At 46.2% G+C, this 27,089-nt stretch overlaps 1 protein-coding gene across 2 annotated transcripts in view; it reads right to left on the bottom strand.

Moving 5' to 3' along the window:
- Window positions 1-463: 463 nt before the first annotated feature.
- Window positions 464-27,089, bottom strand: part of VPS53 (VPS53 subunit of GARP complex) — a 70,621-nt gene continuing 43,995 nt past the window's right edge. The window contains exons 16-23 of one of the 2 annotated variants that reach the window (XR_010886229.1): window positions 26,213-26,295; window positions 22,533-22,611; window positions 16,444-16,592; window positions 11,050-11,119; window positions 7,350-7,487; window positions 4,018-4,122; window positions 2,359-3,641; window positions 464-2,029 (exon numbers count right to left, since the gene is read on the bottom strand). Coding sequence is in view for 1 of the 2 variants with exons in the window: in XM_067309857.1 (XP_067165958.1) it covers window positions 3,471-3,641; window positions 4,018-4,122; window positions 7,350-7,487; window positions 11,050-11,119; window positions 16,444-16,592; window positions 22,533-22,611; window positions 26,213-26,295 (795 nt within the window). In the remaining variant the exon portion in view is untranslated. Of the gene's footprint in view, window positions 3,642-4,017; window positions 4,123-7,349; window positions 7,488-11,049; window positions 11,120-16,443; window positions 16,593-22,532; window positions 22,612-26,212; window positions 26,296-27,089 lie in introns of both variants that reach the window. The other variant, XM_067309857.1, reaches the window with a different exon arrangement.

Raw genomic sequence — 27,089 nt, 5'->3', positions numbered from 1 at the left:
GAGCAGGGCGCACGGGATGGTACGAGGAGAGCAAATGAGTCACTAATTCTCCCAGCACGAGAAACGCCTTCGATATCGTGTATTGTCGTATACGAAGGTCCAACCTCTTCATTACTTCCAAAGGACAAATTAGGCTCTTGCAGGAATGTCTCCGGCAGCTAGAATTAATCAAAAATCATCCTATTATTTAGCGACAGGACAGCAGCGTCTCCCGGACCGCCTCTGCGGAGCCGGGGAGCTGCTGCGGATGCAAGCGCCGCCTGCGAAAAGGTGTTTGCTGAAGGGCCAGAGATCGGCACGGAGGAAAAGCCAGCAGAGAAGGGGGGTAACGGAGGGAACAACCACGTCCCGTGCCGGGTCCCCGGGACAACGCGGCACCAGAGCCCGCAGCCTCCCCCCGGCCACCGCCCCCCGCCACCCCTTTCTGTACTGTGGCAGTTTTATAAAAAAAACACCCAAAAGATGAACACCAGTAACCATTTAATTCATTTTAGTGACACTCCAACATACAGCCAGAAATATTCCTTAGCCAAAAAATGTAAAAAGTGGCTTTTATACAGAAAAAAAACCCTTGTTTGTCCCCTGGGGACATAACCCCCCAACAGCTAACATTTACACATACAGAAGTGCCAATTCCGACAAATACCCAAGAGTGAGGGGGGCAAAACCTTTTAAAACTGAAAGTGGAAAAATGCAAACTTGCCCTCTAAAAAAAGTGGAACTCTAAATATCCAGGCCTACAACATTCTTCCAAAGGTTGAAGCTAGAAATCTATTTTTCATTTTCTCTTTAGAATTAAAGGCAGAAAATGAAACAGGAGAAGTCTTCTGGGAAAGACACGCGACGATAGCTTGAATGCGGTCTTCAGCTATTCACGATTTATTTAGCGAGTCGTCCATGGACATCGCAAAGAAAAATTAATCTAAAATAAATTATTTATCCACCCTGGGAATAATGAATCTCTGCAAACCCTGTGTTCCCTCCACCCCAGCTATTGCATTTGATAATGCACAAACCATTCTGCACATACACTTTAATGTGATTTGTCCTTTGGGAAAAGTTGCCCATAATCCTGCCGTGCTTTCAAACACCCTTTTTTGTCACTCGATGCGTATTGAGTGCAAACGCTCCTCCTCATGAAATCAGGATGGGAAATGAGAAACTCCATGAAGCAACAACAGATTTGGAGAGTATTTCTAAAACCCGAGTAATGAGGAATTGCCCTCCCTCCCTCCTCCTACCCGTCCTGCCGCTCCGAGCTCTGCGTCCGGTGGTGGGAAGCTCTGCAAGGACACGGCTGCTCCCGACGGACATCACGGCCACGGCTCTCCCGGTTGAGCAGCGGCATCCTCCGCCAGGGTCCGGTCCTGGGGACCCGCAAAAAGATTTCCTGAACAGACGCCGTTAACGTACACGTTAATACACCCCTTACTGCGGGGGCAGACTGCTGTGAGCAGCATTAGAAATATTGACTATCGAGGACTTCATCTGCGCTCATTTACTGTTTCTGCTCGAACCCCGTGCTCAGCCCTGGCTGCCGAAGTGCAGGCTCATTTGTCGGCCGTGCAGAACGAGTGAGGGGTTTTACCCGGCCATGCAAAAAGGATTTTACAGAGCCAGGCACAAAATTTGCCCTCCTACCTGGCTGAGCGCAGCCTGGGCCTTTGCCAGCCCGCAGCCCCGCGACGGGTGACGGGCGGCTGCGCCTCCTCCCTCCGTGAGCAGACGGGCAGACGCAGCGTCAGCCCACGTTTTCAGCTCACTCGGGGCAACCTCTCATCCCACCTGCTCCCTCCCTCGCTTCCAGCGAAGCTCTGGGTCGGGGAGGACGGAGTTCTTCCGCCTGGGGCGCATTTGATCCGTCCCTCCCAGAACTGCAGCAGTTAATATTAAACCTCCCAGTGACAACACCCCCTAATAAAAATATAGTCCAGAAGCCCAAACTTGCTGCGGAGCGTGGCCCTCCCGAGAAGGCGTCCAGCAGCGGAGCCGCTCCTCGCCTGCCGGACGGGCGCGTGCCTTCTCGTTTCTGCAAATACAAGCGAAGCCTGAGTTAAAAGAAAGCAGGCACAACCGGTCTACCTGCCCCTCAATCCGCAGGGCGTCGGGGCGCTCGCTGGTTGGGCCTATTCCTCCAAAGTCCCCCAAAAGGGGCACAGAGGAGTTTGGGCAGAAATCCAGCGGTGCTCCGCGAGGTGAAGCAGCCCCGCACGGAGGCTCCTCGGGGAAGCTTCGGCAAGGGGCGGCTCAGGAGAGCTCAGCTCCACCGACCCCAGCCCAAGCCCTGCTCCGTGCTGCCTACGCGGCCGGGTGCCAGCGGGAGCAGAAGGGTGGCCTGGGTTATCCGAAATATTTCACCTCTGGTTCTCTTCTCCTCTGCACTGGTTCAAGCTGATGCTGGTAGGAGGAGACCGAGGAGGAGGAGGAGGAGGAGGAGGTGGAGGAGAGGAAGGCCCTTGACGTGCGAGGCTGCTGTAAGCGATCTGTCCTGGGAACAGCCCCTGGCAGCCGCAGGCTCCTCATTGAAACCAACATTCCCAGCGTGTCTCCCGGACGGGCAGCGAGGGTGCCGACGGGGCACACCTGGCCTCAGGACACGCCGGCTGGCACCAGGGCAAGGGATGGTGCCGTGTGACGCTCACTCCATGAAGGGCCCTTTGTGGGAGAGGGCGAGATGAGCACGGAAACTCCCGCCGGGGACAGCGGGAGAGGCCAGCATGCACGGGACAAATAACAAGGAGCTGCAGACAGGCTCAGCAGATGCCTGGTTTGGCCTTTAAGCTGCAACAGCTACGGAGGCTGCTGGCTTGCCGGCGGGCGATTTGCCAAGGTGCAGAACGCATGAATCCAGCCCTCTGCTCGCGTTCGGAAAGGGATTTGCCTTGCTGCTCCATGCATGCCTGCCCGGGGAGCAAGGGAGAGATCTGCTTCGGGGCTCTCTCCCGGGCATTTCTAATGATTTCAGTGAGCTGCAGATGCCCGTGTCCCAGCTGTTAAAGCTTTTTTTTTTCCTTTTAATAAATAATGAAATAGAGGAACAGCTCTGCAACAGGGAGTGGGGAATAACAGCAAATTCTCAGACAAAATCCTTAGTGCTGCAGTGGGAGAGCCCAGCCGGGCTGACAGGACACCAAGTGTATCCAGCCAGATATTCTGACCGGATAATCCACCTAAACTGTTTCCATAGCCGATGGCTTCCAGATACCTTTACTTTCTCCACCACATGGACCTGGCAGTGTCCTCGGTTTCACTCACGCTAAGCTATCTACAGGGCAAACTCCTTGGTCAGATTCTCCCTTGGTCTGAAGGGAGATGCAGCGCCACGGTCTATGATGGTTAATAGATCACAAGGCATGAGAGTGACCGGACACTGATTTTTCAGCAGCATAGTGTAAATAATAATAAGTCTGAAGAGCTTTGCTCCCAGTGATTGCAGCTAGTCCTGAGCAACAAATTTTCCTTCTGCTCACTTAGAGCCTTTTTTTGATGAGTTTCTCCAGTTTCCGTATCCGAGAGGACTCCTGCTCTGGCGTAGGAGCGCTCAGCGAGAGGGAGCTGGTGTTCTCCACCCCGGAGGGGGGTGCCGGGAGGCGCTGGCGGAAGAGGTCCAGCATGCTGCTTTGTTCACTCCTCTTCAGGCCCTGTGAGAACAGAGAACGGTGAACCAAGCAGGTCAGACTTCATTGATCGGGGAGCTGGCACACATGAGAGTAACTGCTGGAGAGGCCGTTTCAAGTCTCGGTCTTTTGTTCGCCCACCGAGCGCCATACACAGATCTCTGAATGATCTAGGTACAACTGAGCTCAGCCATGGCAGCCAGCGTAGCTACGAGCACAAAGCGAATCAAGGAGCTGTTCTTCAGCAGAAACTCTACATGTTTTCAGGGTAGAGAAGATACACTCATCCTATAGGGTGCTTCTCCTACTCCCAAATCCCTCTGTATTTCTACCCAAAAAGTCACCAACAACTTCAGCGCAGCTCTAACAGACGAGCAGAAATTTTTAAGATAGTTCTAACCTTCATGTCTAGTATCTTCTGGAAAGTGTCTGTGCTGCAGTCGGCAAGGAGTTTGATGTAATTGTCCACAAACACAACCGGGGGCTCATGCGGCGCCATAACCACCTGCCAAGAGAGAGGAAAAAAGAGATCAGACTAATTCTATGCGTTAAGTCAATGCACAGTCAGTTCAGGCACAGGAGTGACAGCTGGATGGGCTTCTCCTAAAATAAGATGCCTAAGGAACAGCAAAGGGGTTGTATGGGCTGATAGTAACTGAAAGGTAAAGGTGAGTGAAGAGAAGTGAAGTAGGGAGCAGGGAGGAGCAGGGGGGCTCCTGCACTGCCGGCCGTGCCGGGATCCGAGGGGCTGCACGGCTGCGTCTCGCCTTTCCAAGGGCAGCAGGACTTTGTCTCTGAGCTTGTGGGCTGGCAGGCGCCGGTGTACGGTCAAAACTCAAGAGTTTCTCCTGTTGCATGGGGCGGTGGGACGTCCCCTGCCCGCCGCAGACCAGGCGGCAGGCGCCTGGAGGCACTCCAGACCCGCACGTAGCTGCGCGCTCCTCGCGCTCCCTCCTCTCCAGGAGGGGAGCAGATGCAGCACCGTACGGGGTAATCTGGCGACGCTCTTTCTGCAAGCACTCCCTGCCCCGAACAGCGCGGGTCAGAGCACTCCGCTTTGCCATCTCGCTTCTGATATTTGACCTGCCGGATGCGAGCTGCCCCCCCGTAGCCAGATCCGGGCGCTCAGTAACTCTGCGCTTTGGTACAGCTCCGCTTGTACGCTCCTCTGGAGGGACCGGGCTGCAGGCTGCTGATCAGCACGCTGATCCCCCTCTGACTTCCACCCCAGAGCTCAAACCCTCTTAGTCCCAATGAAGATCAAGTTGGAAAAAAAATAGAGACCTGAAGCTGGAAAGAGGATTATTCATTTCTGTATTTCCCTTTTATGAGCAATGAGCTCCATAAAGAACACATCTTTTGCTAATGCTGGGCAGCAAAACCATCTTTCTGGGGAAGCTTGTGTGTGTGTGCGTGTGTGTGTGTGTGTGTGTGTGTGTGTGTGTGTGTGAATGTGCGCACATGCAGAGGAGAAAACAGCACAGGACCAGACTCTTCCCTGTTTTTCATAACATTTCCATGTTTCCACTGACCCATTTCACCCCACACTGTATTCTGTCACCGAGACATTTCTTTCTTTCCCTGCACTTCAGACCAATGAAACATCATAGCCATGTATACGCTTATAAATCCTTAATTTACAGCCCTTGTAAAAATCTTATGCCAAGTCGAAAAGCTGGAACTTCGGACACCGTAGCCAGAGGAGAAAGGAAACAGCTCTGCAGGACGTGTGCACCCTGACTCCCTCCTCCCTGCTTGGATCCGTGTGCTGTGCGGTTTAGAGGAATGAATTTGTCTGTGCCATCTGTGGGCTTAGTGATACTTCAACCGAATTAGCTGCACCGGTATAAACGAGGGTGCGATAATGCATGGTGGTATTGTTGTGGGCAACAGAGGCATCACTTGTGAACCATTTTGCTGCTATGTAGGAGAGCCCTGACAACACCAAGGAGGTGTGTTAGCCTGTACTTCTGATCGCCTACTGCCTGTGAAACGGTTCTTAGGAAAAAGACTCTTTAATGCAGAATTTGGAAACAGCAAACAGACAGAGGAGTCTGAGCACTAATGAAAAGAAACAACCCACAAGGCAAACAACAGCCTGAGATGAACACTCAGCTCTGGGTTCCTGCAAGTAAATCTTCCTCCGGAAATACTGGTAGCACGCACTTTGGAGAGACTTTTTTCTCTCCCACACCCCAGAGATGGGTGCTGACACCAGCCTCAAATGCCGATGCGTGGGTTACACTTCGGGTGATCAGATTCAGTCGCTGTGATTAGCAAATCCACAGCAGCCAGTCATTTAGCCTAGTCACCAGCTGATTACAGGAGCATTATTTTGTAACACATCTCCGCAGGGCTCTGGGGGCCTGAACGCAATAAGAGTATCGCTGCTTAATTGCTAGTTATAGTGACAGTGAGCTCTCACCTGGGGCCAGCAAAAGCGCTCTGTACAGCAGCACAGCGAGCATGCGACGTCTGAAAAAGCAGTCGCGCTGCTAAGGCAAAGCCTATGAATCCAACAGCACTTCCACAGCTTTCACTCACTGCCTGAGGAGCAGGGCTCGGCAGAAATGATTTCCTATATGTCCTCATGGCATTCCTAATGAAGCCAGCGTGATGTTAAGGGTAGACAACAAGTTAACTCTGCTGCTGTTCTGATTCATACATAAGCTCTGGGGAAAGACATGCTTCCGTATGCAACAGGCACCAGTCTCTACTCCTCTTAGCAGGAACAGGATATTCTTTTTAAGGTCATTTCTAAAGAAGTTTAGACTTGCTTTAACATTATCTACCAGCACCTCAGCCATTTTCTTCCAAAAGCATGGAATTTCATAAGGAGTTTCTGAATTCCAAATGCAAACTCAACCCTGACATTACCTTGGGCCTGGCAGCAAACCCATGCTGAACAGCGGGCAAGCACAGCGCAGTGTGGGCTCGGCATCCCCCTCCTTGCCTGTGCTGCGGTTTACGCGAGGCCCCACCGTGAGCTTGCTGTCATGACTGACACCAGGTCCCACTACTGCACGCCCAGAACCTCCTCACAGCTTTGTTAGTGAGCAGAGGATAATCCCATCACCGAGCAGGGCGCAGCCTGCAAAGCTCCCATGGCTTCTCTTGGGGTCAGCCTAACTCATGCTTCCCGAAAGGCAACAGTGGGGAGGCAGAGGCAGGGGAAATTGCTTTGCTTGTTACTTTTCATGAAGACAACACATTGCTTTTGGGTCATTTTCCAGGCACCAGGTCTGGAAAATGAAAAAGGGCTCTGGTGAATACAGTAACTCAGACATGTTTGCACTGGCTGATACACTAGACAGTAAACAGGTGACTCAAGCACAGCTTGGCTCCCCTGCCTGACCAAGTCTGCACAGAGGTCTGGACTAACCTGAACTGGAGGGTTAGCCCTGAAGCAGACACTTAGGGATGTTAGCTGTGATTTCCACAAGCTCCCAAGGGCATTTGGTGCCCCAGCTCCACTAGTAAGCGGGACTCGAACACATTGTTATCTTGAAAAGTGGGGATGAAAACTCAAACGTGATGTTAAAACAGAGCTGCAGCAAAACCAAGGCAAAAAAGCCAATTCTGCAGAACAGCTGGCAGCACACCCATACAAGCACGCATACATTCACGTGAAATCCGCAGCGCCGCGTTCAGAGGAAGGGCCCCCTGGAATTCACTCGCTCCCATTCCCCATCCAGCAGTCTGGCTGGCAGCTTATCAACAGTCTTGAGTTACCTTCAGGATCATTTCAGCCCGAGTCATGCCTTTCACCACTATCTTGGTGTAGCTGGCTGGAGCCTTCCTCACCACTTGGGATCCAATGGAAGGCAGATCCAGGAGAACCATCTTCAGAGAGTGAGTGTCCAGCAGCAGCTGCGAGAGTTAATCACACCCTGTTATTCAGGTCCCTTTTACCAAGCTCCATTAGCTGCTAGAATCCAACATGCTTAGAAGTTTAATACTTTACACACTGAAAAAGTCTTAGTAATTGGACTGCAAGAACAGGAGGAATCAACCCACGTAATGGCAGTTCAAGAAGACAAGATCACCCGCGGATATATATCAGCACCGTTTTTTAACAGAACATTATTCTACTGACATAAAGTAACTTATGACTGCTAATCATCTGGCCTGTAAGGCATGAATTTCCCAGTCTTCTTCCCTTAACAGCATAAAGTGAAACAACCTTGATTACCTGTAACTGTATCATTAATTAGATAGATACTGAGGTCAAATCAATTAACACCATGCTCCCTTTTGCAGCAGCCAGCAATTACAACAGGTCTTCTACACTTACTCAACCACCTGCTGATTTCTTTTCTTTAAAAATAAAACTGCAACAGCGCAATACCGACATTGAGAACTACTCAATATCCTGTGCTTACTGACACACTGAAACTCACGGCCTGGTGTATGTTGGTTTTTACTAAACCAGCAGCTAAACAAGTTTCAAGGAGCAGTCACTAAAAGCAGCCAAGTAAGATGGGCATTACAGCTCAGCCACCATCTGATGACGAAGTGCCGTGAGTTAGGCTGAGAGCGAAATTACCCCCAAATACTGCAACCTTCTGACTGCATAAGGTAGACTTAAAGAGGTGAGACAAGACCTGTGACGGACAGAAATCTGAATACAAATTGGATGAAGAGGAGCAAAATTTCCTTATATAGGACCACGTGTGAAAACCTGCCAGACTGCCCTCATACACAGCGCATTTCCTGCAAAAGGGCTCTCCAAGAGATGGGAGGAAGTTTGCTCTCCTTGCGCGATGCACAACATTGCTGGCTCTGCAGAAACCCCGACAACCGCCAGAGTGAACAACATGAATATTCATGTTACAGCTTACCGCACACATGAGAATTCAGTTAAAATACAGAGGACCCGCAAGACCGAGCCAAGGAGGAGGGGTGGCGGGTCACGCTAGTTCAAATCTGGACCCTGTTATCCGTGGCAGCGTATCGTTTCTCTGTGGTGCTTGTTTCACGGTTCGCATGAGATGGACGGATGCTATCAATCTAGTCCTGGGGAGCCCGTAAACCACATCACAAACAAGCAGCTCTGCGTCCAGCAGAACTGCTGGAGCCTGGTGTCATCTCACGCTGTCCATCAGAGCTGGATTCCTGCATGTCTAGGAGGGATCCCACGGACTGAAGATTTTTCCATGGTCGGGGAATTCACGTCTTTCCCACGTACATTCTCTGATGTCTAATACGAGTTTTGCTCACTTGGCAGCCTTTCCCACAGTCACAACATGTGTGGGCTCTGTCCCCTCACCCCATTTCCAGGGAACTTTAGCAAGTCCATGTCCCTGGGATTGCTAGCTTACCGTAAAAGTTCACTGAAATGGCCAATTGTAGTAAGTCCGAGACAAACACACAGAGAGCAAGGTCATGTAGACCTTGTTCCTCGATAAACCAAACAGTAGAAACCTCCAGAAACACTGTGCTAGTGTCCAGATTTCAAACACGATTATTAGCAAAGAGACAGGAGTGCTAGAGACCAGGAAGGCAGGGAAAGCACATGCCACAGCAACACTTGCATCAGGGGAGAAAGTGGCACCGAAAGACGCAGACCAGCGGGATTTTCCAAAGCTCCTGAAGCAGTTCAGGACCTAAATGCCACTGAGAGCGGAGTCATGGATGGGGTCGCGCATCTAGATGCCTACAGCAGCACACACGGGTGAAAACCACCTGGAATACTGAATTCTTGCACTTGCAGGAAACTAGGCACTAATTGTTTAATCCAGAAATACCGCCTATGAAACATTTCTCAACACCCCATTGAACAAGTAAAGATTTGCAATGAAAGAAGGATACAGCCTGCCACGGCTAGAAGACAAGGAATAAGAAGGGCACTCCCAATGCCTTAGGTGCCTGCTAGGCACCTACTAGGTGAAATTCCCAGAGGCTCCTAGGACCTGGTGCTTCCCAACAGGTCTGCAGGCACATGAAGACTTTTGTAAATCTGATCCCATGAAAGCAAGTCCCACTTCCAGTGAGATGCATTCACTGTGGATCAGTCTAATAAAACTCTCTCCAGTTTGCTTTAGAGAACCAAAATGCAGATATTATTCCAATACAGTAATATTAAAATCCTAATACGAAAATATTAACATTAAATTAGGAATAATATTAATAACAATATATTACATATTTACTAATATTAGAAACACAAAGCCCACTGCTGGCAACAGGTTAATCACTTTGGACACTTTAAAAAAAAAAAAAAAAAGCCCATTTAACCACTTCCAGTTTATTGCTCATCGCACAAGATAAGCGGGAACTGTATTTCACTTGTTTGCGTTCTACAAGGAAACAGGAATGTCTTCTTGGGAAGCTCCCGTTCCACTTGCAGAGACACACTGCTCAGATGATTACCCATCTTCTGATGCCTAAAACCCAAGTGGCTTTTAAGGCACTGACCCGAAGTCCAAGGCTCTCCCATTAGGGACAAGTCTTTTCTTTCTTTCCTTTTTGAAATCAGCCTGCAGCAGAGCAGCTGTATGTGCAGCAGACAGCTGAAAGCCTGCCTCATCCAAACCTCATCCCCGGCAAGCAGAGCGGTCCCAGGCCGCAGGCAGGTGCGGGAGACACGGGGTCAGAGCCCAGCAGCTGCACCATGCTCTAAAGGTAGTAAATGCTCCCCACTGCCCACCCACGTGCAACTCGGGGGACAGGGGCTCCTGTCAAGGGTCGCTGTTTGAACAGAAAAGCATCCATGCAGTTTGAGTAGCAATAACTGAACTGTCTTCCTTCGCTGGGATCACGTCTCACTGTCTGCAGCTTCCACAGCTCTCCGGAAGGGAAACAGGGAGGCAGGCGCTTGGACAAAGCTGGGGTGGGAGCAACCGTGGTCTGACCATGCCTCAGCTCTTCCGAGCAGAGCAGCAACAGGCTTGAGTTTAATGGACCCCCCAGGGGAGGCACAGCAGATTAGCTGCTCTGAGAAAAGATGGGACAGGAAAATGACAGTCTTTCTGAGAAGGACACGGGAGCTTCCTGCAGCAGTTCCTGATGCAAGCAACTTTCCTTTCCTTTCCATGAACATATTGAAGATTGAGTCTCATCAGGACACCTCAGGCAGGTACTTAAGAGGATTATTATTACTGTGCTACAGACTGGCAAAGCGAGAGCTTATCTGCTTGGGAAGGTGCTGAGCACCTTTCTTCCACGTTCAGCTGTGGCAGGATCACTGAAAACCTGCCTCAACCCGTCCCTCTACCAGAACACCATTCTCTTTCATGGGAAAAAACCTTTTATATCCCTGTTCACTAATACTGCATGAGTGTGAGTTTTTCAGATAACCAGAAGGCACTCGGCTGCATGAGAATTCAGATCACGTAAAACAGCCCTCTGCCACTTTCCATCAACAACTGCCTTGACTTCTAGAGCACAGATGTGGTGAAATATGACAGCCGCTGCAATTACTTTCTCTTACCTGTTCTGCTCCCACCATGCTAATGGGTTTGCACTTGAATAGATGGTTGATGAATTTGGGAATGAAGGAGCTGCGGAGAAGAGATATAAAACGACACAATTAAATGTCAGTATTTGGAGTCATAGTCTTCTGCAGTAACAAAGCATGCAAAAACAAAACAGCATGGCTTTCCACAAAGACACAGTAAGTGCATGCTTCTCAAACTGACTCTGGGCACATTAAGAATACTAAATAAAACAACAAAAAATTATGTACAATTCCTTTGCTTTAATCCATGCTGATCTCAAAGTTAACTGAGAAGCAGCACACATACTCTATGTTACTGCATTGCTATAAAATGTATATGAAGTATCACAGTGTAAGTTCAAGAACAAGCAAACTATTGTACATAATAAAAAAGCAACACATCAGGATTATAGCTATTCACTGAGTGGAAGTATCTTGATTGTATCCAGAACCTACGCTTTACTGCATACTAGTAATTCCATAATGTGCATATTACAGACTGAACTTGAGGTCCAGCCAAGACTGGAGGTCTGCTGGGTCCTGGACATTCACACACAAAGGCAATCTTCCAGAAAGCTTCTAGCCAACACAATCAAGACAAGAAAAAGTTTTGTGAAAAGGAAAATGCTATTACCCCTATTTTACTAATGGAGACTTAAGACTCAGAGAAATTACTAAGTTACATACACTCAAAAGGTGAGAATTTGGCAAATATGGAAGTTAAACCCAATATTCTGAGATCCCATTTGGTGCTTGAACACAAACCCGCTTCAGTCAACAAACTCCAGAACATCAGCTTTGGTTTTAGGTTTTTGCTTCTAGATTTTAGGCTTTGTGGTTGTTTTATTCTTCAGTGGAAAAGCAGATGCTCCCTTTTAGCAGAAGCACTGGCCGAACACTCGCAAGACAAGCTCCTGCCCTACCTACCATATCAAGCTGCAGCATCAGGAAAATTCAGTAGCTAAGCATACAGAGGATGACCAGCGTAAGTAATAAAAACTCCTCTGGAACAGAGGAGTCATCTGTCAGGACCACATCACTAATACTCTCACCTTCCTTTTATTGGCTTGATTTTAATTTACTCAGCTTCTTTCACACGGCCTTCTTGGGCTGAATGTCTACAAGGCTCATGTTTCCAGGTCCTTGTCCATGACCTGGTGACTCTGCCCTAAGTTATTGTAAGTTGGTCTGTTTTCTGGCCTTTTGCATAAAGCGCCATTTATGGTGATGATCTAAATTCAGTGTGGTTTCCCCCTTGCATCTGTCAAGCTGTTAGTTTCCTTCCCACGAAGCAAGGAGCGTGGACAACATCTTGTTTGTCCTGCCACCTGTTTTCCGAGCCAGGACATTTATTTTCCCTTCTCATGCCCTTTCTCATGGAAGAATGACAAAAGCGTAACTCAGGCATGGAGCGTGCCAAGCTGCTGAGCAAATCCAAAGGAATGGTTCAAGGAAGCGTCTTTCCAAGAGAAGACTCCTTCCCTTCCCCTTCTCTCAGATACAAAGCCACGACCTCTCTCAATGAACAATCTTTTCCTGGAAAGGTGTCAAGAAGGAGAACAATTTCAAACCATTACTGAGAACCAGCTACTGGGCTGCCCCAAATAGCTTTCAGTTTGGCCACCAGAGAAACATCCTTGGCAACAGAGTATAAATAAGAGGAGGAAAACAAACTCCTGCTGCACTAAAGCATTACAGCAGAGATATAACTTATCCCTCTTAGAAGTCCATTTTTCAGGTGCATAAATAAATCCCAGGGGGCAATTTCAGAGCGCCAGAAACAGCTGGAGTTCACGCGATCCTATGAAACGAGCAGTCAGTAGCAGCTCTGGACGCAGCGACCTGCTACAAATGGAAAAGCGCTAGAGATTAATTGCACCTTTGATCTTACATGTAGGTCCAACCCTCCCTTCCTCTTTAAGGTCAGGCCTGGAGCTCATGCTTCATGTTGTGTATGAGAAACAGGGAGAGCCTTTTTTCTGCAGGGTGGCAGACCGGCAGCCAAAGGATTCCCCCCTCCTCTTTTTTTTTCCCCTCTTTTTTTTCCTTCTTTTTGCTGTATAGCCACATGGGCTCCCATAGGCAGCATCCTGTCTTGCATGAAACAATTTCCAGGCCCCTCAGGATGGCCACCCACAATCAGTGCAGCAGGGTAAAGCGACCTGCCATCCTAGCATGCCTGTTATTTCACGCTGTCTTATTGGAAACAGCTTCTCAGCTCCAACAGGACAGATGAGTCAAACTGTAAGATCCAAGGACCGCTCTGGTATTTTTTTTTTCCTCCTACAGTCTAGCAGAGGCCATCAAGAGCAGTTACACTTAACTGAAAAATTCACCTGAGTTTCTTGCCTAAGCTGGACACAACGTTTGGCTCTACAGCAGTGTACCGCAGGCAATCCTGATGCGAACAATATGTGCGTATTCAACGGGAAATGCTCTGCACAGTTCTGTGCTCTGAATGCCTTTACTCCCTGCACATCCACACAGCTAGACTGGATGCCACAGTTCATTTACAGTTTCAGCTATAAAGCTGTATCCAGCAAACCCTCCATGCAAGCAGACAAGTCCCCAGTGTAACAATAAAGCAGTGCAAGACAGATTGGGAACCTAAAGCACAGAAACCACAGCATTTGAAAGGCTCCCGTCCAACAGGAGTGGCTCTGCCAAGCCCGTGTTTTCCTAATCCCCTGCACTGATGATGCATTAAACACAGTGCTTCGCTAAGCGAGACAGAGCTGCAACCATGACCTATCTGTCCGACCGGAGACGAGCTACTACAAAACATGGTTCAAAGCATCCTGCTGTTACTGAGTCACTGCAGCAGAGAAGCGTTTTGCTTTGCAGCACCCTCCGAGGCGACGATTGGCCCTTGCTGACTCGCCCAGACTTAGCTCAGGCGCTACTTCGAAACCTGCAGGAGCCTCCGCACCGCAGTCTTAACTCCCTCATTAAAAGCACTGTGCAAAGACCAGAGCTATTGGAAAGATGCCTGTTGCAATTACACACCACATTTTGCTGCTTGCGATTAATGAGAGCTTTTTTTGTGATGGGGAGAGCTGTTTATTTTTCTTGTCTCTCAGTTCTAATCCCTTCATCATCCGAGGGCAGGTCACAGACTTCCCAAGCACATGCCAGCGCAGGAGCCACAGCCTCCCCGCTGCAGGGCTGGATTTCAAGGGGTAAGCGACCGAGGCGCGGGAGAGCAGGGCCCTCCGCGCCGCCGCGAGCGCTTCCCAGAACTTCTGCTGCTACTTGCGATTTCAAGGGAGCGAGGGTTGGTCAAAACAAAGAAAAGATGACAGATTAGATTAGAGGTTTGATATAATTTCTGAGGGCAATTTTTCTTCTTCCAGATTCGGCTCAGATCCATTGGTTTTAAATTTAGTGACTTCACATGCCTTCTCCCCTGTGGTCCTGTAACTCAACACTAGCCCTTTGTACAATCCATTAGAGTTAAGAAGTGGCTGGCAGTGCAAAAAGATACAGGCATTAACACACAGAAAAACGCTACGCCTGTTAAAAGGATTTTCAGTGCTGTGTAGCACACAAAAGGCTAGATATTTATTAGACAGGCCAGCATATTCCCTAAGAATTCAAAAAGTTTCAAAACCACAAATGTCTGTGTCTTACCCACTGTGCTAGTTCTCCTTAAAACCAAGTCGTACAGCAGGACTCCAAATATAATCTGGCAAAAACGCTGTCTTCAGGGGCACGCAAGGAACCGAATTTTCACTTCCATGCCTGATGTACGGCTCAGTGAATTCAGGACTGTGTCTTAACTTTAATGCATTTTAGATCAGGCTTGTACTTGTATTAAGAAGTTTTTAAAGTAGAGTGGTAGTTTTGCAGGTTTCTGTGGTTTTCTATGGAAGGAGATCTGATGCAGGCACTCAGTTCAGACGTGAACTTCTCTCAAATGTGAGAGCCGGGTATTTTATCCAGATTTTACTTGGTATGAGCTTAGCAATAAAGTTAAAAGGGAGGCAACTAAGCCGAGGTATTAAGAGTGTGCTGTGAACAGCTGAGTAAATGGTTTTTTATTTATCACCATGTTAGCAATATAAAATTCAATCATAACCACATAGGAGGCTTACGTGCAATAAATCTTCACTGAGACAGCATTTCAAACAGTGATTATGGGCAATGTCATAATATGATTTATCAGTAACTGCTTCTTAATGCAAACTAATGAGTACCCAGAGAAAGAAAGGGGAACGAAACTCTCTGGCCATCCACCCTGTGCAAAAGCTAATGGTTCTCAAGAGAGCCTACTACATCTTTTGCTGCTAAGTAGGAACTGAAGCTCCAGTCTCAAATCCACACAGTAACTGCCAGGCCATACAGTTTATTTCAGAATAATTAGCTTATCAGAGATGAATAGAACGTTAAGGTATTTTAAAGAGTGACAAGTGATGGGTATAGTACTGCTCCCACATCTCTACCAGGATAGCAATGTGCTACCCCAAAAGCAGCAGCTGCAACTGGCCAGGCCACTATCCCACAGTGGCTTTTTCTTGGGGCACTGGCATGCAGAGTTCAACTGGCCACCGGTGAGCAAGGAAGAGTTCAAAGTATCTCCCCAAAGAACTGAATTTTAGTTTTGGACACATGGCTTCAAAGCTTGGATTTCCAAGAGATGCTAGAGAGCTGTGCTCTCAACCCTGAAACCAAAGGCAACAGCAATTTCTGCCTAATCTTCCAGGTCCTTTCATGCGGCCCAACATTAAGTGTCATGCCAGGAAGACACTTGGAACATCTCCCTAAATCTTGAAGTATATTTCCATTCCTTACTGAACTATTTTTGCACAGAAAAGCAGCTTTCAGACTGTGAACTTAGCATCTACCCATCACACGTGCCCTCCTTTTAGTCCTCTAGTTATTATCAAAGTTATTTTGAGGCAAATGATGCATCAAAGTTCTCTGGGCTTGAAAGCATCACAGCCTTGTATCAGAGAAAGGAAGTAGGTTCCCATAACAAGAGTCATCTGTCAGCTCTTCAGTAACAGCCCTCCACGCTCAGATGTTAAAAGCCTTTTTAATATGCCCAAGGTCCAAAACCTTCTGTACTTGGCAAACAGTAGACAGCAATCATCAAAATATTTTATGAGATGGTTTAGGCATGCAAGAAGAAACCAACCAATACAAACGTCTGAGAAAATCTGCCTCAGCAGGAAACTTGAGACAAGGAATGGAAGCATCTTTCAACCTTGCCAGCAGCTGCTGGTGTTTGCTGCCCTACCCCACCTCCTTCTGTGCTCTCCCTGGACGGGAGGGTCTTGATCCAGAGATCGAGAGCCACTGATGCAGCATGCTAGAAGGCAAATAGATTATCACGTACAAACAGACGAGCGAGAACTAGAGAAATTCTGTGCCAAATTGGTAACTTACTTTGCAAATTTAATACAGAACTGAGTGAAGTACTTTCTTGTGGAGGCCAGGTTGTCACGGATGATGGGGACGTTCTGTTTAATGTGAAGAATTACCGAGGTGACATAAGGACTCTGGTCACCGACATGTTCCACATTCTGCCACTGCATCTGCACAAAGGGGAAAAAAACAATGAAAAGACTGTTTAACTCATCAGGATTCAAGTAAAACATATGAGAAAACCTGTACAAGCTTCCTGTCAAAGGCTCTCTAGGGAATCATCAAGAAGCTATCTGTGCGGTTCCCTGCTATCAAGGCCACATTTTTCGTCACTTTACCAAGCAAAACCCTTCCGAGAACCTCCAAGCTTTTCTCCCCCATAGCACCATGGGTACCCGGCAAAAGCAGACAAGATACAAAGAAAGAAAACCCCAAATGGCCCTTTCTGCATCAAAGCACAGAGAGATTGTGACCATGGTGAGCTACACAAATGGGGAACATGAGGATCAAAAAAGCTCTCGGGGCATCCCAGACTGCCTTAATATTTAACCTTTCCCAGTTTTCTGGGATGAAGTGCCCATATAAATCCTGATTACAGGCATTTGAGAAAATAACTGCAAGCTTGCAAAGTCTGGATTCCTGTATGGCAGCCAAGCCATTAATACTGGTGAGACTGATGACAGATGGAAGAGGTAGAAATAACCTTAAAGTCAAAACACTCTACACCAGTGTAGCTGACACTGAAAACACTTCTGGTGTACAATCTAGGACACAAACTTCAGTTCATCCCAAATATACGTGCAAAAAAATATAGAAAACTGAAGAATTACTCAATCTCTGATTTTGTTTTTAATCTAAAATCAGCAGAAATGCTACAGAATAACCCCTATTAGCCAGATACGTGACTCCCCTGACTTTTTCTGAGCCTTATTTGAAGTACGTAACAAGTACACATTATAAGTCATTTGAAAAAGAGGCAATTGGGCAAGATCTTGATGTCCCTGGCAAACATGTATCTAATCTGTCACTGAGGAACAGGAGCATCCAGAAACGTGCTGCTGAGCACTGCTGCTATCCAGAGACGATGCAGCGGGTGACTCGGCTCCGCGAGGTGCCCCCTGTAACTGGTTAGGGCTGCGGTTCCTCACGCTGGAGATGAACCAGGAGTAAAACAAGTAAGAAAATCAGGAGGGAAAAGCGGGCACATTCAGAAAGAGATGAGCTTTCCTTTGAGGGGACGTTTGCCCTCAAACTTCTTTTCTCAAGTTCTGGATTTTGTACGTAAAGTTTTTTATTCTTGTTTTTAATTTAATTACAGCTACTTTGTCCCCTGCAACCTGGCTGATTCAATCCCATCCAAACAGAACGCAGCACAAGTGACTTAATAGGCAAGAAGAGCCAAATTCTCTACAAAACCCAGTATCTGACAGAGTCTGCACATGTCCTAGCAAAGCTGTTCTCATTAAAAAAAAAACAAAAAAACCCCCAAACACCCAAAACGCTCATCTCATTAAGTGGATAATTAGAAGGGATATTTCACTCAATAGCTCCTCTACACACTTTAATTCTGTCTTGCTTTGATTTGGAAGATTGCTCAAAAGACAACAACTACTTTCTATTGCTCTTGGCAATTGTCGCATCCCCAAAACACACTGTGCACCCGTCTCTCCCTGACGCACACTCACGCACCCCAGCCCTGGCCGTTCTCGACTGACAGCAATCCTAAGCGAACGGACGGTGCCAGTCGACAGGGGGTGGCCAAAAAGCGGGAAGGGGCTGCTGACTTGAATTATTACAACAACAATAAAACAGTAGCTTTTTCATTTTGTTCTTCATTCATTTGGTCTTCATTCCAAAAGCAATACTTTACAAGCAAACTTTGAAAGCATGAACAGTAAAAATAGTGCTTTGTGTGTATGTGGGTGTGTTTCACCAGAAAAAAAAAAAAAAAAAAAATCAGTAGCTGCAATGAAAGAAATAGTACACATACTGAAAAGTCATCAGAAGAAATATGAGCCTGACTCTTCTGGTAAAGCTTTGTTCCTGTCGTTTTAAATTTATTCCTCTTTTTTCCCCCCTCCTATGTTTTTCTTGGGATACCCACATAGTTCATATACACAGGCTGAACGTTAGCCCAAAGGCCAGGAGCGCTGCAGCCTCCTGCTCAGCGGGAAACGCGGCACGTGGGGAGAGCGGCCGCCGAGCACCCGCGGCCGCCTTGCGAGGACAGGCGACTGGGTTTGCAGACCTGGTGCTACCTTCAGAGCTGGTTTTTCCGCAGCAAAAACACACGATCCTCAAGGGTTGAGGGCACTTGCTTAAAAAGGGGAGGACAAGAGAGAAGCCCCCAGCAGAACGGGGTGGTTTGGTGCTCCAGGGCTCGGGGAGCACCGGCTCCTTCCCCCTTGACCCCGTGCCACACGCACGGGAAGGGGCAGGAGGGGGAAGGAAGGCCAGAAGGGTGCTGCCGGCAGCAGATATCGCTGCCTTTGAAACCGCCTCTGTTGTTTTCCGACAGGGGCTTTCGTTGCACTCTGTTGCACACTGCACCTTGTGTGAAAGCTCAAAACACTCACGCTGACTTTCAATTAGCAGCTGGCTGCTCCCAGGGCTTTGCTCTCAGGGTTTTCCTTGCATGCATCGGAGAGATTATTAAAGCTGTGTTTAAGCGCTTGCTGTTGTCCGCTCAATTGCAAGGAAATGGGAAATGGCAGCCGTGCCAAAAGGTTTTAGCAAAACAAAAAAGCAGCAAGCAAATGACATGAGTCACTAAAATATCCCCAGCCCCTCCTTACAAGCACAGAGCATTACACATAAATTGACATTTAATTCAGCAAATAAATCAAACCTTACGCAGCGCAATCCATAAACTTAACTGGACCCAAAGCACCCACTGCAGATAAGCGGTTTCTTCATCCCAACAATTAAAAAGAAAGCACAACAGGCTGTTTAAATCCTCGCTATATATCAGTAGCGCATGTCCACAGTACTTTGTTATCCACAAAAAATAACGTACACTAGCAAGTGATTCCTCATTAAAATTTCCATGTGTGGCACCCACATGAGCACACATGGCAATCCTCGTTCTCCCTGGCTCTAGGTCTCTACTTGTTATGGAAGAATTTTCCACCGATGGCCAGGGTCTGCTCCCAAAGACAACAGGTCTCTCACTTTGCAGATAACATGTAGAGCACAGCTGGTCAGTCATGCATTAAATACTATCACTGTCAGCATCCAAATTTCCTCAGCAGCTGCTCCACCTTACCTTTAGCCCTCCAGAGGCACCCCTGAACATCTGCAACTGCTAAGACTGCCAGGCACCGCTTCATTAGCCGTGGCCGCAGTGCCCAGGAATCAAGGTGGGCATGTGCACCACGCCGGTGGCCAGGTCACTGGCAGGAAATTCTCTACGCGCCAGTTCTTCGTGTGATGGTGTTCATGAACTTACCACCATGAGCCACCGAGTCCTGCAGAACAGCAGAGGACAGGGCCCCTCGCAGCTACCACTGTTGCAGGCTCTGTCCTGGGGACAAACTACACCTGTTTGCACCACCGATAGCTCCAGGAGAATTCAGAGCCCTCCCTCTCTGGGAGGCCACATTTATTTCAGGCACAGCTCTGATAGTGAAAAACATAATCGAAACAAGAAGGCAAACCACCACTATCAGCAAGTGACAACAGCAAACCTCTTCGCTCAGACCTGGGGGTGACAGGCAGTGAGAGCAACACACCTGCATGCTCATATGCGATTTTTCAAATGCAGAATATCAGAATATGACAACAGGAGCTTAGGGCAAATTTCTCTCCAATCCCATGTCACAGCTCCCAGTCCTAGAGCCAAGTTTAATCATTCTACATCCACACAGTGATATGATTCCCTGTACACCTGTAGCACTTTAGCTCCAACCACATGGCTCAGGCCCAGCTCTGCAGCACACACTGGATCTTCCAAACCTGTCCGAGATGCTCCCTTCACACTCGGGATTCGTGAGAAGTTGTGTGCAACTCTCCAAAGGCCCCTTCCAGCATTTTTTCAACAGTCACTTCAGACTGTAAACAGGTCGCAGTCCCCTTCTTCCACAAAGCTGCCTCCTCAGCTAGCTCATCTAGTTTCCCCAAAATGTTCCCAAATATTCCTGCTCTTCGTCTTGTCATTACAGCACCATTTTTACCCAAATCAGGCTGTGAGCACCTGGTGGGCATGCCCTTGCTTTAAGTACCCCATCTCTAAAATTGAAGCACCAGGAAAAGGTATCCGAAAATACAAGTTATGTCTCATAGTAGCCAGATACACTTACTGACAGTTAACTGTTTACTGAATAAAGATTATCACCTACAAATCTGGTAAAATGGAGCCTTCTCATTATTTACCATTTCTTCCAGAACAGACAAGGTAAAGAATCTGCAAAACTGAGCACCATTCCCAGCTGAAAACAATATCCATGGTGCCATTTTCCATGTTAAATCTCTCAAAGTGGCCTGAAGCCAAAGCAGCTTTAGAGGTTTAAGTATTTCTTAATTTACCTCTATAGTTACCAAACATTTTTGCAGGAAAACAAAAGTCAGATTTCAAACAAAGGACTGGGAATGTTCAATCTTGGAGGACATCAGAGTGAAGTAAATGAAAAGAAGCTAAACAAAGGAAGAGCCCTAATGGAGTAGTGGCCTTGAGACAGGCATGCATTCGCATTACAGGAAAACTGGAATGGATTAGCCGTACAGTCTTCACCCCTTGAATATAGACTGAAATTTTACAATCCTTCCAAATCCTTCCAAATTCTAACTGTGCATTTAAATAATTATATGCATTTCTTATTCAACTGGCAGAGTAATAAATAAGCCCTGAAGGAAAGGAAGGAGGAGGGCAAGGCAAAAGTAACTCTTGCACCAAACCCAGATCTAGTTAAAAATCATATAAAAGCAACTCTGTCTGATGTGAATAGTAGAATATGTGCAGAAATGACAAGTATTTATTTAGCTAATTTCATAGCACTTAACTTGTTTATATCTCATCAGTCCCATCACATGGGCTGCATTTTACTGGTCTTCCAAAGACAAAAATAAATGGTCTACCAGCTGCTGCTTTCTGAGGCTGTGGTTTACTCGAGTATAAACAGTTAGAGCTAAGTGATTCAAGTGTTACTGTGTGAGGTAGGTTCAGGAGGAGATCTAAGGAACTGTCACAGCACACAAGCGACACCTGAAGTGCTGAGCCCTTCCTAATGGTGTTGTTATACTGGGAGAAAAAAAGCGTCTTTCCATTTGGGACATGTACAAGCTCGATTACCAGCTGCATTCCACTTCAAGTACTAGCTGGGGGTGGTGGCTAGTTACAGCTGGAATATATCATAAAGCAGAAAGCTATTAAAATTCATGGCAGCTAGACAGTATGTTGATCCTACAAAAATGGAGATCCATGTTTAATATTTCTAATTAAAAAAAATAGTTCAATCCACTTTTGCTGTCTTCACCTCTGTCTAAAGCAGTCTGGGTTTTCACAATACTTTGGCAAGAAAACACAGCTCTGAGTTTCAAATGTACAAAAGCTAGCAGCATAACTGCAACAAAATCCTTAAGCACTAATCACATGGGCCTCTCTAGGAACGGCTCCATATGTCCTCGAGAGGATCACAGGAGCAACAGGGCTCAATCCCAATTCTGTATTACCCTTTGAGTACCTTCATTTAAGAGCCACAAGCAATTAGGCTAGTAAAACTCCTCACCAAAGAATATGAAGAGCATAGCAAATGAGAAGATGTATTTGAAATTTCATGCTCATGAAAATATTCACAATCCTGAAGACTCCCACTGTAACAGCAGAAAGAGAAAACCTGAGATGGATACTCACAGAAAGCATTATATTGTCTGTGTTCCAGTGAGCTGCAAATGAATGAAAGCTCTAACCTGAATTACAGGCGTTTTGGATTGAAGAATGTATTTATAACTACAGCAACTGCTGCTCTGAGTAGCAAGAAGAAGCAATCAATACATGGCCAAGTCTCAGGACAGCGTAAAGGATATGTAAAGAGTGAAATCATGTAATTAGAGCAAACAAAAACTACATGATGCATCTTAAAGCTACCTACTCCCAAAACAAATGTGATCCCTACCTTGCTCATAGCAGTCAGGGCAGGGTCACAGGCTGCATCCAGGTCCTGCACTAACAGCTGTATGCTGTTGGAGATCACACTGCAAAAAATCAAGCACAAGTTTCACAACACTCAGCAACACAGTGCAGGAGCTGGTTTATTTGACTGCCAAGGAGGAAAATCATCTACTAGATTACATTAGCATTGCGCTGTGAATACACACATAGATTAAAACTTGTACTGAGAAGAATCCAGGAAATTCTGCATGCTGTTCTTCAGGGAGCGACGCAACGTGGTTTAACGTAGAGACAGCATTTCTATAGTTGACCTTTCTCTGCTTTGACAAACAGAAGGGGCTGGGGAGCAAACATGTCAGACTGGGCAACCCACCCTGCATCAGGAAGAGAAGAACTCCCTAGTACTGAGCCAGGTTGGGCTTCTACTTCAAATTTAATTCAGTCTGCACAAAAATAAAATTGAATAGTCTCTCCACTCATTCACAGTCAATGTTCTGCTACTCATAGAAACTTGCAAAGAGGATTAAAAAAGCACATCTGTATTGAGTTCTGAATGCCTGTCTCCCATTTGAGATGATCAAGGCAGATGTCTTATTTATACTATGTCTAGGATTGCAGCCATCCATTGTTTTTGTTTCCTGGAGACGTACCAGACTGAAGGGCACATTAGTCAAAGACCTTTTTCCTTTTTTTTTTTTTTTTTTAAACAGCATAATATAGCTTAGAGACATATTTGATCCTACTATATAAGATTTAGAATACAATGATGGGCCTACACCTGCAACTGATCCTAAAACAAGTTGAGAAACACTATCTTTGGCAGCTCAGATCACCCTTGTGGGTACATAACCCAGTACTAGCATTAGAGACAATTTCTGCTAGGAAGCAATAATCAAATGAGTGTTGCACAATGCAAGTACAGTTTTTAAAGTCAGCATAAACTTTAAATCTGCCACAGATGCCTGTTTACAACTTTGTGATCATGCATGCAAGAATTGTATTTTAATTTTGGTCTTTCTAATGACACTAGCACAGGTGAGAATCGTAGCACCTATACAAAATCTGACCAGTGGTTCCTTCAAACCATCTTTCCTCCCCCTCCTCTTCTTCATGAAGTTCTGGTTACCACTCTGGAGTTCACTGTTAAAAATATTCCCTTTAAATATTTTTAAGCATCCACCTCCTCAATGAGGTATGGAATCACCCACCCACAACTTTGCTGCTGGGAAGCCTGGGTGTTCTTCTTCGCTACAACTCACGGAGGTTGTCTATTCCTTTTCTTAGCACTTCAGCACATAAAGACTGGAACAGGATGCTAAATAAGAGACCAGTTCTTTAGAGCAATTACTTTGTCTGTTACAAGGGCAAACTTGTCCAAAATGTTGGACAAATGTTGGACAAGTTGGAAAAATTAATATTGGAGAAGAAGTAAGAAGTGATCGCTGGCTTCAAGTTACATGATCTGAAACTTGCACTGAGACAAAAACACCTGCGACCATTTGTGCCAGTGCCTCTGCATCTGCTGGGCATCAGAGGATTTACTTTCTTGGGGGATTCCCCAACTCAAGCAATGCCAAGGGAGCCAGACTGAAATAACTGGTCTTTTGGGCACAGCTGACTCCTACAGGGTATCTGCTGTCAGTGAGTTGTAGGAAAGAATTGTGGCTTAGCACCAAAATGAACACACAACCCATTTAACGGAAGGCAAGTGACTTCATGACTAGTTTCCACATGTCAGAAGTCTGTCTGAGGCTGGGTCACCAAGCACAGGCAAGTAGGGAGAAAAATCTCTTTGTCTACACTTGAGAATAAACACACCTACTTTATAGGCGTAACAGTGCGGCAAGAGGTGTGTCGCAAATGTAAAGCATCATGATGTGCCAAGAAAACTTGGCTCCTGGTCATGCTAGGAGCCATTTGAAACTTTTGCCCCAGGCAGCATCTAATGATGTGGTAGCTGCAGTTAATGAATCCCCATACAATTCCTGACAGACATACAGAATTTTACAGATAGGGAAGACAAGGCAATAAATGAGCAGAATGGGTTCTAACAGAGAACCTAGTAAGTTTTGTACTTCAGGCCTTCAAGGGATCTCTGAACTCATGGATTTCTGGATTCACATATTAATTTTCCTTCTGTTGAACTTCAAGAGCAGCCCACTATCTTTCCCACATTTTCTAAAGAAAATGGTTAGCTACCCTGGCTGTAAAAACCTCTCCAGTCAATTGCTCTATAGGCATTGCTGTTAGTTCTGCAACCTCCTCCTTTTTGTGAAGGAAGAAAGGCTTTCCAGGGTGTGTAAGCAGCAACATTTTATCACTTTCTTTATGACTTTGCCTAACAAGAAATCAAATCCCAGAAGAAACAACTTGTTTGATGTTCAATGAGCGAATGCCAAAGAGAGGTTTATAGCTATGACTTACACTGACAGAAGACTGGACAAAATGCTATTCTGGAACAGACTGAAAGTCAATTAAAAAGTCTTTGTTACAAGATACATCAGGCTTGAAGGTTTAACTTTAAAGCTATCCCAAACTGCAAACATAAACTATACATTAAAACAATTTCCAAAACATGTCATATTAGCTACCTACAACAAAGCACCTTGTGAGGCAGCCACTGAGGAACCTGAGCAGCAATGGCTTTTCATGGACAGGTCATGAGAAAAGGCAAAATTTGCCCTCAACTTGTCCACGTCAGGAAAATCCTACCACATGGCAAATTTTACTCCTACTCCCCAGTTACCTTGCTTTTTTTGGCTTAGTGGACCCAGCAACCATAGCTTTCAATCAGGGATTCACTCTTCTTAAAAAGGTCTGAGAAATACCTAAAGGAAAGGGAGTCTGTGCAGACTGGAGTGGAGCCTGAGCCCATATGAAAAATCTGGATAGAGATTCAGTGGGATCCTGCCCAGTGGAGCAAGAGAGGAGGAATCACAGGAAGGAAGTCTTCTGAAAAAGTCTTACTGCTATCTGTGCTGAATTTTAGTTTTAGGGAGAATGAGAGATGGTGATTTGAATTACTTTCCCAGCTTCACTACGGGCTTTTTTTTGCCTGACATGAGGCAAAACAACTAATTATTTTTTGTCTCTATTTCCTTCTCTCAGAAAATATTTAATCTGTTTGTCAGCAGCGGAGAGGGGAAGATGTTAGAGGAGAGTATTTTTAGCATGGTTACATGAGAAGTTATTTTAATGAATGATAATCTTCTCTCAATTATAATCCCCAAATATAAGACTGGGTCAATCTTTTATGTCATCTGAAATGGGGTTTGATCACACTGACAAGGCTGCTGATTAACAGTGGGAAGTTAAAGCAGGAAGGAATGTACTGAAATAGCTTCCTTTCTTGAAATGTAACAGCCACCTCACAGAGCTGCCAAGATGCAAATGATGTTTCAAATGGAAACTCACTATTTCCTTTCCTCTTTCCAGTGCTCCTGTTCCTTTGGCTAGGACGATGGGGAGCAACTACATCTGAAGTCTGTACTACTGCTGCTCTTGGACTAGCCAAGGAATGACCATTCCTTCACCAGGGAAATGCCTATGCTAGACTGCATATCCTGACGCTTGCTGGCTGGGTCCTACAACGCTGGGATTTTGTGCTTGTACTACTCCAGCATTATCTGGCTGACAAACTAGGATGTTAGGCATATTGTGGGATGATGCATCTGTTGGACATACATGCTGAAAGTGTCCATCTCTCCTGTCAGGTTGATTCTTTCCATTAGACTTGCATCCACTTTTTCTTTGAGTTTCTCTTCCAACTGTTAGGAAACAAAACAAGCAATAAAAAGATCAGATTTCTTACCTGAAATGACCATTCTTGAAAACTTACATCCTGGAAAAATCAGTTTCTAAACTGTACCCAGAACATATCCAAAACTGCATCAGTGAACAATGGAAACAGAAATCTCTCCTTGTTGGACATATTGGTCTCCCAGGATGGCCAATGATGGTGTCCTCAAAGAAGTTAACCTCCAAGATTATATAGGCAACTCTAGTATAACATCAGTACTAACTTAACCCTGGCATCAGTCCCACTAACAAAGATGTCTTCCAATACGCTGTCTGCACCCAAAGTGCAGAGAAGGAGGATCACCAGTTCTAGTGATGGAGAGGCCTGGATCAGGCCAAACGTCACAGCTCATCTACTGATCTACGGCATTCTGAAAGCACCTGAATATAAGAAGCACTGTGGCTGCAAAGCCTATCAGCATAAATATCTTGTCTCCTCATTCTGCCTTGCCCCAATACTTGATGTGAGCATTTTCCTGATCATACACTGAATTAGCCTTGTTCTTGTTCTTATAAAAAGCAGATCATAAACCACAAGCAGAGCTTTTCTTTTTTTTTTTTTTCTTTTCATTCCATTAAGAGAAATTATGTAACAAGTATAAACAGATGCCATGCAAAGCTGAGGATGCAAAGCAGGATTATAATCATACGAGTTTTCCCAGGGAGAAACAGCAAAAATCAATACTTTTCTTTCTTTGAAAAATAGATTTAATTATGTAGAGCTCCATAATCAGCAGGACACTATGCAGAGCAGACACTACCA

Source organism: Apteryx mantelli, chromosome 22, assembly GCF_036417845.1.
Source record: "Apteryx mantelli isolate bAptMan1 chromosome 22, bAptMan1.hap1, whole genome shotgun sequence".
Lineage (NCBI taxonomy): Eukaryota > Metazoa > Chordata > Aves > Apterygiformes > Apterygidae > Apteryx > Apteryx mantelli.
This window is presented reverse-complemented; position numbering and strand designations above follow the sequence as displayed.